At 38.4% G+C, this 12,943-nt stretch overlaps 1 protein-coding gene across 1 annotated transcript in view; it reads left to right on the top strand.

The window, feature by feature from the left end:
- LOC121510307 (anthrax toxin receptor 1-like) overlaps positions 1-12,943 on the top strand; it is a 39,664-nt gene that overhangs the window by 10,417 nt on the left and 16,304 nt on the right. Inside the window, exons 8-10 of the mRNA XM_041788290.1 lie at positions 405-485; positions 1,465-1,525; positions 4,993-5,091. Of these exons, the coding sequence (XP_041644224.1) occupies positions 405-485; positions 1,465-1,525; positions 4,993-5,091 (241 nt within the window). The remainder of the gene's footprint in view (positions 1-404; positions 486-1,464; positions 1,526-4,992; positions 5,092-12,943) is intronic.

Here is a 12,943-nt window from a genome sequence, read left to right on the forward strand (position 1 = left end):
CAATGCCACATGACATTTGAACTTCATGTACAGAAATCAAAGGTTAAGTTGTAAAATCAAAGCTTTGGACATTGAAAACCATTAAAATATTATTAATAAGTACATGCCTATGAAAGTGTTTACCCCCTTGGATGTTTTACCCTTTTATTGATTTTATAAATCAACCATGGTCAATATAATTTGGCTTTTGTTAACAAAAACTTTTTACAAAAAACCCTCTTTAATGTCAAAGTGAAAATAGATTTTTACAAAGTAATGTCAGTTAAATAAAAATATGCAATGCAAAATAAGTGACTGTGTAAATAGCCACCTCTGTCATCAGTTTTGCTGAAAGCTAAGCTTGCACAGTGTCATGAATATGGGCCATTGCCTTTTTTGATAGTGAAAACCTGTTTCATTTGTAGCTAGCAAAGATTGCTGACAGCAAAGATCACGTCTTCCCTGTCAACGATGGATTTGAAGCCTTGCAAGGCATCATTGACTCAGTAAGTGTTTCACTTCTGTCCACAATATGTTCAAAAGACACGTGATGAAAATAAGCTCGAACACTGAAGACTGAACGTGCAACTTCCAGTAACATAAAGGTCTTTAATCCTACAATTATCAGATCAAAAAGGACACTTTTCAAACTGGTTTAAAGCACAATGAGTTATTTTGTTCATGGAGCCTTGCCAAGCCTGAGGAATTCAAGGAAATCATGCTGTGACTGTCCTACTTTTGATCACCCAATATATGGCTATCCAAACATGATCAAAGTGTGCTTAAAATCACTAACAACCCACTGAAGTGAAGTCGGCTCAAATTTGTTTGTCATGAAGGGGTTGTCGTCCTGAGCCATGGTTTATAGAGCAGAGTTAAAGGTCTGGCAGCTGTCCACCACCTGGAACAGATTAACAGCAAACTGAAGGCTGTCGATTCTTGTTCATCTGAGTGGGGCAGTAGGTCATGAATCAGTCCTCTTCATCTGTAGGATCCCTGATGGTATGTTCCTGGAGAGCAGCAGGTACAGATACATCTGCAGAGCAGAATAAATAGAAATTTCAAGCCAACAGACTCCCGTGACAAATCTTAACCAGCCGTTCATTTCAGAAAGAAAGGATAACTATAGTTTGAAAGTGGTAAATACTGTCCAAGTATCTTAAAATAAAGCATATAATACGATATGATCCACTTTGTGGCAATGGAGAAATTTGTCTTGGACTCCAAGTGCAGCACATATTCAGCTGGTAAATAAGGACAATAGAAGCAACAACAGTCACATGTAAACACAAACTCTACTTGTACATGGGGTAGCACATAAATCCACAACTATACTAAAAGAATCTTTGAATAGTAACACTAAAGAAAAATTATGAAAGTCTGCTTGTTGGTTTGTAAGAAATGCATCCAGTACCTTTTTTTCCTGACTGTTAAATAGACCCGTCTTGATGAGCTCTGTTATTCCTTTCTGCGCATTTTCCTCAGATTCTGAAGAAGTCATGCATTGAGATCCTGGCAGCCGAGCCTTCTACTATCTGTGCAGGAGGTAAGACATAGAAGACTTACGTCCTCTTCACATTCATCAGCATGATGAACAATACCATACTGCATTGAATCGTAAGTATTGAGTGTCTTTGATTCAGTTAAGGACTGATCAGTGTAATTTAAAGAGGCCGTCCAAAAGAGCTGTAGAATTTTAAGCTAGTTGAAGAGTGCCAGAAACGACAATTCAAAGAATGGATATTAAAGTCATTCATTTGAAAGGCAATATTATCAGTATAAATGCATAAGAAGACAAGGCCAAGAAATTATCCTTGTGGAACACACTCTTCAGTAACTTTTTGTGTTGCACTTTAAAAAAAACAAAGGTGTACAAAGTGGTTTGAAATGTGCAGAACCACAATAAAACACATGACCAAGACAACAAAACAACCAAAAGCAAAGGCACCCAAACAGCATCAACAAGGCCCTAACCAAGAACAGAAACCCAATAAACATTTAACCAAAACATAAGAACCCCTACATCATAGGACTTCAGAAGTATGTTGATGTCAAAAGACATCATAGGAACCAAGACATCATAAGAGCCAAAACAACACAAGAGGCCAGCTACATAAGTTGAGACCAAAAGGACCAAAGGTTTCAGAAGATGTTGGCAAGTAAAAGAGAAACAATGACAAAAACATTAAGAGGGATAAGACAATAAAGGGAGAATAGAGACACCACAATGACATAAGAGAAATAAATAATAAATGATTAAAACAATCAAAACGTTACATAATAGGAAGGAAAAAACAACTAGGAATATAAAGCACTAGAAACAAGCAAGCAGTAAAATTATAGCTGTAATGGGAGTAGCATGAGGAAATCAATAAGAGATACTGGCATTAAAAATGAAGAATGGCAAAAGGATAAATACAATCTGCCAAAAGCACAATGAAAAAATTGAGAAGGGATATAAAACAATTGGAAGGGTATAAAGGACTGAAATAGGCAAAAATTAAAGGAATATAAAAAGACAACATCACAAGTGTATAAACGTGAAATGCCTTATCTGCTTAGGCAGGTAGTCCCAAAGATGAGGGGCCCTGATAAAATAAAAGTTGTCTTAAAAAAAATCTTAAAATTAGTTTTCAAACTAACAGGAAGCCAATGAAAAGAAGTCAAGGTGATGTGATGTTGTCTTTGTAAACTAATAAGATGCCTAGCTAATGAATTCTATAACTTCTTTATATATCAGTTCTTTTTATTGCCTTTTTCAAAGAATTGAACAGATTTCTTCTTACACATGTTCATGTAGGTGTATGGGCATACATGCATCTCAGAAGTAAGGCATGGAGAAAAGTGTCATAGGTGGTCAAGTAAATATCAACAGTAACAACAAGAACAGTTTTAAAAGAAAACACAAAAACAGGGCACTATTTATAACTTTAAGCAAAACAAATTAAAATGAAATTTAGAAAATCAGCTGGGATGTATGCGGGTGTCAGTTAGACACACTTGTACTGGGAAGGCTGTGAAAGTAATCAAGGAAACATTGCCATGACCGACAGTGTTGTGTAATAGAGCCCTTGCTGTGGTATCTTAGCTAAATTAAATGTGCCATTACGTCTCTAACCCACCAGGCAAGTAAAGGTGGAGCCAGGTCCTTCCACTTAAAAGAATAAGCCAGCAGCCCAGAAGGGAGGGAAATGCCAGAGAGTTTATTGGGTTTTCAAAAGGGATATTCCCTCTGGAGCCACGCCGGTTAAAGGATTAGGTGATAAATTATAAGAATTCTGACCTTCTTTATTGTTTAAACTAGTGCCCTGCGCGGGACCCTTTTTTAAATCCCGCTCCCACTGGGTTTCTGACCATAACCGCCCATTCCTGCAGCGCTTGCCATCCACTCCTGTCCTCACCCGCAACAGGTGTGTCAATCCTGCCCACAGATTCTGACAATCCATGTTAGATATTCAGAATAACAGTTAATACATTTAATTAAAGGAATGGTAATTTTAATGTGTTCACTTAAGCACCACATTGACAAAGTTTCCTCTCTGAATGAAGGAAAACTCTTAAGAAAACAACCACTACAGTCACATCCTCGTCATACATAACGGTGCCAAAAATGGATTTAAAAAACAGATGGTAGTCTCAGACCGATTTCACTCCTGGTTATGGCTTAGTTATAGCAGTAGCAATGCCAAAGTAATATTTACGAACCTTATTTAAACATCTTTTATCATAATTTGTATTGCAATCATACAGAGGTGGAATTGTTTCCTGATCTATGGAAAGTTTGGGCGTCATAAAAACTGCACATCCATCAGCTTTTCCAGACGTTAGGTCAATCCTTACTCTAATGACGCTGCTGTTACTAGCACCGCTGGTAACGCTGCTACCAACCTTGTCATTAGATTCTTAATGCAATATGGCCAATTTGCATGGAAAGGGTTGTTTTTACCCAAATGACTGCATAATGGCTCTGCATCTCCGTGTTCTGGTGTGTATATGTGGTGATTGACCTACAATAAAACAGAGGATCATAAAGCTGGTTCTTTTGACTTATTTACAAGATTTTAAGTCGTGCCCTTTATTGTGGAGTTTTAACAAAGCATCACGCTGTTTGGCTGCATGGAGACGGACACACAAACATGTTTACACAGCATTTCCAACTACAACCGACAAATTACAGCAAATTAATCATGATTTCTAACACCAACGTATGAAATATTTCCTGTGTTACCTTGTTAAATAAGAGCATGGAGAAGTGCTTTAAAGAGAGCTCACTTTAATCAGGGATCATTGAGCAGCTGTAGCATCACGCCCAGGTGTGCCACATATGTTTCCACGTGGGTGTACGTCAGCAAGGTCCAGTTGTTTTCAAGCTCTGACACTTTCTCAGTTATAAAAAAAGCCAGACTCATGAGCCCAGTGTAAGAAAGTTTCCCTATTTTAGTGTGTTTGAGAGCGAAGTCGTCTCCTCTGTGATGTAGTGAGCGTCTGCGTTATACAGGGGAAATGAGGTAATGGGGGACAGGGACAAGGGGAAAGGAAGAGAATGGTGCAACAATTTGGGATTTTATAGAAAATCTGTACATATTTATGATTTATCTATGGCACCAGTTTCAAAACAGCACACCCAAGAAGTCTTCTGAGAGGTACCAAGGACAACTGGTGCAACGGTTGGCAAATCGAGAAAGACAGACAGACATGCTGCCAATTATTGTAGTATGATGTGAAAGCATTACCAAGTCATTAAAGCTATCAAAAAACAAAGGTGAGGGTCAAAAGTGGCCCAGAAAAACATTCTGGTTTTAATGTGTCATGCTAGGCTGGACATTGTTTTATGCACAATAACCATAGTCTTTCTATCTTCTGTGTAAAACATTAAATCAAGTTTATATATTTTCTTTGACCACAAAATCTCACTCTTAACTATCATAAGACATTTAGGTCTAATTCTGAACCACTAATTAAACTTACTGTAAATGTATTGTGGTGACTTTTATACTCTTTCTCCTTGCTCAGAGTCCTTCCAAGTAGTGGTGAGAGGAAATGGATTCCTTCATGCGCGTAACGTGGATAAGGTCCTGTGCAGCTTCCGCATCAACGACACCCACACAAAGAGTGAGTAAAACATCACTGAACAGCTCCCAGCTGTCACTGATTCACTGCATGAGATGTTTTTAAAATCTCAAACAAGTGTTTAAGCTGAGCTCACATTGACTCAAAGCATAAAAGCTGATTACAATACAGGCAGATTACATAAACAGATGAGTATGTTGTCAAATTCTTCTTTTAACTAGGCTTCCCAAAAGTCAAACACCAGGCTTGTGCACAGCAGTAGTCCTGTTTGATGAAACTAGCAGCCATGATGATATTACTGGTATTAAGGCAATATATTGAGTTGTTTTACAGCCTTGAAATGAGCCATAAAGTTGAAAAAGTACCACACACAAGGCAGGGGATGAAAAAGGCTCTTGAGGATACAACCAGTTTCCCCAGTGTTTTTTACTGGTAGCTTACTGTTACAGCTTTAAAAACCACTTCCTACCAGGCATGCCACTGTAGCCGCAGGAGGTGGAGGTCTAATTACAAAGCAAGGTATTCACGAGCAGTGAGACACAAACAAAATGTTTCTGAGGAAGATGTAGAGGTGATTGTTTTCTCTGGGTTTTCTCCTACCCGAGTCTGTTTCTGTGTTAATACCACGGGGATTGTTTATCATCTTTTTGGCTTTATCGTGTCGATAGACTATGCATGATAGCACGCATGCAAAACTCATTTGGAATCCAGAAAGAGATTTCTAATGCTTAAGTTTGTTTACTTTGGTCATGCCATCAAAGCTCATTACAGAAAACTTATTCTTCAAATCAGATTAATCAAAAAGTAAAGCAAGAAGTCCTAAACGTTTTAAATACTAATAAATGTCTTCAGGATCCAGTTCTTTTTGTGTGATACAGCATTAAACCTCCTGAAAACATGGAAACAATTAGAGTAGAATTTTCTCCTTACGTCAATTCCATAATGCTCTCCGACTCCTCCTCCAGATTCCCTCGCTTCTCTGTAAGTTTACGCACCATCCTCTGGAAATTATTTACTTCACATCAGGAGTTAACTGTAAATCAAAGTAATAAGGCCAACAATGATCGCCTGGAGTTAAAAACGTGATTGGCTTAAGGAAAGCCATGTCTCTACCCTGAGTAGACCCCCCTCTTCCAGCCCTCTGCTTTCCTCATAAATACTGTAAAATAGTACAAAGGAAGGCAGCAGTATGTTAGTGCATATGTTGAGCAGATGAATCAGTGTGTGAGTTTATGTCTCCAGGAAAAGTAGCAGCAGAAACAGGCATGCTCTGATTTGGCTGGTCCTGTTCTGAGCTATCGTTTGTTCTGGTGACAGATGTCACAACTACACTGTAGTACTGCTGTGTTTTTTGGGGGTGATGTTGATGAACACACTTGCCCTGAGGTGCTTCGGTGTTGACTAACAGCTGAACATGTTTTACTATACTTTACTATGGTGGCACAAACAGGGAACCCTTCATAGACCTGACTGTCTCATTTTAGTTCATCCTGAATGGCTTACCTATTTTTTCTTGCAGAGAGCACAGTGGCTCTGACTGCGAGCCTTTATGCTGATTATGAAAACAAGTGTTAGCATTCTGAGGCTGAGCAGGGCTTTCTTAATATCTCATCCTTTTCTCCTGATCAGGTGTCTGGTCTTGACAAGCCAATCTCACATCAGGAAATAATGGAAGCCATTAAATCCTTACAAACTGGAAAATCCCCTGGTCCAGATGGCCTGCAAAATTAGTTTTATGTTTAATTTTCTACACAGCTAACAGCAATCCTGTTAACCATGATTACAGACTCACTGAAATCAGGCAATCTCCCAACCACTCTCAATTAAGCATGCATAACATTATTGGCAAAAAGGAATAAAGATCCATTAGATTGTGAGTCTTACAAACCCATCTCCCTGATATATACAGATTATAAAATATTGGCCAAAATACTGTCCCATTTCAGGTGAACGTTTTTCTAAGTACAATATCTACAGACCAGACGGGTTCGATCAGGCATTGGTGATACTTTTTTAACATCCAATGCTTGTTGTATTCTTCCTCCCAGGATGCCTCTGAATGCCTCCCCTCCATGGATACAGAGACGGCATTTAACTGAGGGGAATGGCCCTCTTTGAAACTTTGTGAATTTTCAGATTAGGCAAAGATTTTATATCATAGATTAATTCTTATATTCTAGCCCCTCTGCTATAGTTTAAACAAATAACCTACTGTATAGTCTGAACTCTTTGATTTGCATTGTGGTACTCGCCAGGGTTTTCCCCTCAGTCCCCATCTTTTTGTTTTGGCTATTTATCCCCTGGCTATAGCCATAAGATTTAATAACTCAATGTCATGTGTAGTAAGGTGTGGAAGGGGGCAAGGTATCGCTTTATGCTGATGATCTCCTTTTGTATCTGTCCCACGCAGAAACAACAATAACCCTGAATCGCAGTGCTTCATAGCAGTTTGGGAAAATATTCAGGTTACAAGCTGAATTTACATAGAAATACTCCTGATAAACTTAGAAATTTCAATTCTCTTCCAAGACAAATTACAATATGAGCTCTTAGAATAACAATAGATCACTTTACCTACCTCAGAATCATGGTGGTAAAGAATTTCTCAGATCTCCACCGACGTAACTTTTAAAAAGTTATGTTCTGCCCATATTTATTCCTGGTGAATTTTTAAAGACTCAAATTCAATAATATTATCAGTCATTTGGAATGGCAAACGGCCACGTCTGTGCAAAAATTATCTCCTAAAGCAAAGACGGGAAAGTGGGTATGGCCCTGACAAATTTACTGTATTATTATTGGACATCCAATTTGTATTGTATATCATATTGGATACATCACCACCTAGACAGTAAGTGTCTCACCTGGGAGAAAGTGGAGATGGATCTTTGTGGTTTCTTTGCTTTACCAACCCTAATGCCCCTACCAAAGAGCATGTCCAGCCCTTACCCTGTAGTTAGTCACACATAAAATGTATTCACAAGTCAGTAAACATTTTCATTTATCAGATATGTACCTTTCTAGCCCAATCGCATTCAATCCTCTCTTCTCATCCTCAATACTGGACACATCCTTCAACATATGGCCAGGTTAAAGGCCTGAAGCATTTCAGTGACCTTTTTATTAATAACACATTTGTCTCTTTTGAACAGTTTTCTGAGAAATTTGATATACCAAGGTCAATTTTTTTAGGTATGGCATTTCATTAAAGGATCAATTTCAAAGTTTTCGAACAAACCCTCTGACACAGTAATTGATTCCATCATGTCTTTAAACCCAACAGAGTAATTTCATCTATACTCTGGCTTACCTTTAAACTAGATCAACTTTCCAGGTCTGGTATTTTGATAACCTGACATGCTAGGTAGACTATTTCATATGTCCATTGCATGGATATATTTCACATTCATCTGGGAAACCTCCTACAGAAAGTTTTTGGGAAGGGTATAGGACTTTACAAAAAAATTCTCAGAAGGTGATTGGATGAACATTCTGTCTTTCTCTTTCATGACGGGCTGATCAGAGCGACAAGACAAAGTAAGGTTATATGCAATCGCGCTACACAAGTAAAGCAGTGCACCGAGTTGGACAGGCAAACGCTCCTGTATTAATGAACAGTGGAGCATCATGTGGATAAACTTATGCCAAGGCCAAAAAACGTCTTCTCAGCCAAGAGGAACTTAGAGTGTGGCTCTTTACTTTTATTTGAACAAAGAAATGTGGTCAAGGTCTGATTAAACTGCTGCATTGCTACAGCTACATCCAAGCTAGTTGCTACCTGCTTACAGTACAACTCAACTCCCTTGCAACAATCACAAATTAATGCCTAAGCAGGTCGGCAGAAGAGCGAAAACACCTTTCAGTCATGAAAAGCTTTCAGTGTTGTTCTTTTCTTTTTATTATATAAAGAAATGTGTTCCTGTTCTGTTAAAATGGCTGCTATGCTACAGCTACATCCAAGCTAACAACTATATTAACCTGCAGCCTTTACTATCAGTTCACAGAACAACTGAACCCCACCAATAGCTACCGCTTCATTCTACCTCCAAAGTATGCTACCCCTAAAATGGGACCAGCTTGTGTTTTTCTTACAGAAAGAACAGTGGTTCTGAACTCAAGCCCTCATACTAGTTATGACAACAAACTTTTGCACTGGTGTTACACAGAGACTTAAAACACAAGGAAGCTGCTAGAAACGTCATGTCCACAGAAAACTACATAATGCACTCTCACCTCTTAAAACCTTTTCTTCTTTTTTGTTTAGTCTGAATAACAGACAAAATGTTACAACACAATTTGGAGTTGCTTACTTTCTCTCTCTTTTGAATGAAAGACTCCAAGAAGTAACCGCTCATGGCCAGGAAATAATATGGCTAAAAGAGCACATAAAAACATGATTTGTCGATTCTAATGTGACCTGTCATTGAACTAAGCTATTGAATTTTGTTAGGTTTGTTTAATTTTCAGTCTTAAAGCTAAGCTATGCTAACCAGGCTAAAGTTTCATATTTCCTTGTATTCCATATCAACTGTCTCATAAAATTCTTGGTAAGAAATCTAACTTTCTTGTTTCTACAAATGCATGAGCTTTTCTCCTCTCCAAATACACTCCTAATGAATCTTATTTGTGTAAGATTCAAATACACCGTCTTTTTACCCTTATATTGTGGATTTACCTTGCTGATGCTGTCACTGAACTTGTGTATCCAACTTCATCTAAAGCTATAAGTTCCAAAGTTTACTGACTAGAGTTAAACTCTGGACATTTGTCTGCCCCTTAAAACATGACCTCCCTGTGCGCTCAGGGAGTAAACAGTCCAATAAAACATCATGACATGGACTCAGGATGTTTGCCAGCCGCTCTGTCCTCGGGGGATTTAAACGGTAGACTCAGGTCCTATCAGCTCTTTACTAGACCTTACTTGGAATTGTCATTGAGCAGTCTCTGTGTCCTTTTCGTCAAGCTCTGCCAGTGTGAGGCCATTTTAAGTGCAAGGTGGATCCAGAGATGAACTCTGAGTGGGCCCATATCTGGGCCAGTTTATATTGGCTCTGAGCTCGTTCTGGCAGCCTTGCTCCCCCTCTCTCTCCTCCCCCTCCTCTCATACTTGCCTGGTGTATCCAGAGAAGATCAGCCACGACCCATACAACTGCTCGTGTTGATTCCCTCAGTCTTGGGGTATGCTCTTCTCCTGCCAGGATAAACACACAATTGGGCGAAAATGCAAGTTCCCTGAAAGTCAGCTGCATAAGGAGGGGATCTGGATTAGCCTGAAAAACAAAAAGTGTGGTGAAACATTTCTATCAGTGTTTCTGAGAGGAGATACACATGTCAGACAGCAGACGACAAAGCACTTGTGTTGTCATCCCCATTTGATCAATTTTTAATGGAATTACAGGGAAAATATGGCATTTAAATAATATAGAAATGATTACATTAGCAGCTCTGTATCTTATAATATGAGCCTGTTTTTAACTTGTTTTCTCACCTCATGTTTAGTTTTACTGGTACATTCTGTTGGATGTCATAGCTACTATTACATCCCAACAACCCCTTCAAGATTAAGTACTCCAAAGGCGGCTGTGGTTTAGTGGTAGAGTTGGTCATCTCTAAACTAGAAGGTCATGGGTTAAATCTCCAGCTCCTGCAGCCACATGCCAAAATGTTCTTGAGCGGAACACCAAACTCCTATATTGCTCTCTCTGTTGCATCAGTGACACATGAATGTGCATGAATGGGATCAGCCAATAGTGATATGAATGGGATTAATTAATACTGTTATAATCAGGATTAGTTGATACTCGATTAATCTGTGTGATTTAAATGTGACTTGTGGTGTAAGAGTTTGAGATGCACTGACTGTGGAAATTGGAGATGATACCACTGCTGATGTTTAAAGGGATAGTTCAGTATTTTTTAAGTTGGGTTGTATAAGGTAGGTGGCAATAGTAGTGGCATTAGCCTGCAGTGATTTCAGCATTCAAACAGGGTGCTCTGGAGGAAGCAAGGCTATACAGCATATCAGATGAGTATGGTTTCTCAATTGTACACTGCATCAAAAATGTTTAAGCATTTTATTTTTCACCCAGAAAGCCTCTGTGTTTGGCCCTGTTTTGCAATAAGCTTCAGCTACCAGCTACTTGCACTTCTGCCTCAGTGTATAAGGGCAGCTGTTTGGGTCCACATGCTACAACAGAACAAACAACAACTTACTAAGTTAAAAGTTATTATTTCAGCTCAGTTATCCACTTCAACAGCTGACAAATTGTTTTTTTAAGAAAGTAAACATATCTTGTTGACTGCAGTTTGTCTTATTATTAGCCTTTAGAAGAATAAAGTGACAGCCATAAACTTACTTGAATGACAAATTTCCTTTCAGCCCTTCTGGTCGGCTTCATTTTCTACAATTTATCTTCAGAAAGTTGAAGAGTGTCCATAAAACACCTGAGTTCAGTAATGCAGGAAACTGAATGGGGAGTGATGCAGGCTGTAGGTATCTCTGAGCCGCTACCCTGGATCAAAAATGTCCTGAAGAAGAGTTGATAAGTCCCACTTGTGACAGCAACAGCTCTCTGTGCATTGGCTCACATTTACACACCTATACTACCAGGTAACTCTGGGTCTCTCCTGCTTACCAGTCTCCACTGACATTTTTCTCCTATTTCTTTCTTCCCGCTGAGTCTCCATCTGTAGAAGTTCTTCTGTGTACTGCTGCTTATAAAAGTACCTCCTTGTTGCCACAGTGAATGGCGCTCCATTGAGACTCAAGTCAAAAAGCCCATTTTAGTTTTTTTGTTTTCTCTTAGCTTGTTGTCTCTGTCAAACCCTCAGACCCAGCTGTTCAGATTCACTGAAGCAGAAGAGCACCTGTAACTGGTAGCTGAGGCTTGCATTGCAAAATAGTGCCAAACACAGAGGCTCTCTGAGTAAAAAACAATGCACTTCAAAGATTTTTGATATAGTGTGCAATTGAACCAACAATTTTTGGCCCATTTTTACATAAAGCTCGTTAAATTACGTGGAGGTACCCATCTGCTACACTGTTTAGCCTAGCTTCCTTTGGTATGTCCTGTTTGAAGAAGAAACATTACGTTGTTATGTTATTGTTACGTTATGTTGTTTCGTTACATCTTCATGTTACATCGTCACGTTACGTCACTATGTTACATCGCTACATTACGTTGCGATGTTACACTGTTACATTGTTACACTGCTGCATTACTTTATGTTATGTTGTTACATTATGTTGTTTTATTATGTTGTTTTTTGACGTTGTTGTGTTGCATTGTTACATTGTATTGTTACGCTATGTTACATTGTAACATTACGTGGTTATGTTGCATTGTTATGTTTCATTGTTATGTTACGCTGTTTCGTTATTTTGTTAAGCTACTTTAGTCTGTTATGTTGGTTTGCTAAGTTGTTGTGCTGAGTTGTTACATTACGTTGATGCGTTACTGTTACGTTACTTTGTTATGTTACTTTGTTACGTTATTTTGTTACGTTACATTGTTATGTTACATTGTTACATTTTTTGATTATGTTACATTTTTACATCACATTAGGTTGTTTTGTTAAGTTGTTATGTTACTTTGTTATGTTACGTTGTTATTTTACATTATGTTACATTGTTATTAGTGCTGTCAAACGATTAAAATTTTTTTATCAGATTAATCACAGGGTGGCTGTGGATTAATTTAGATTAATCATAATTTAATAAATTAATTTTTAATCTATATATTTTAATCTATTTTTTAATCTATAATCGCGTTTCATTTTGCAAGCTTGGAGTTAGCCAAAGTGCCAGCAGAATTCCCAACGAACGTACGCGTCGTGTTAATGTGGTATTTTAAGCTGGAAGTGCTTCGATGAAAAGAAAACTCCTTCCTGCAGA

Source organism: Cheilinus undulatus, linkage group 5 (assembly GCF_018320785.1).
Source record: "Cheilinus undulatus linkage group 5, ASM1832078v1, whole genome shotgun sequence".
NCBI lineage: Eukaryota > Metazoa > Chordata > Actinopteri > Labriformes > Labridae > Cheilinus > Cheilinus undulatus.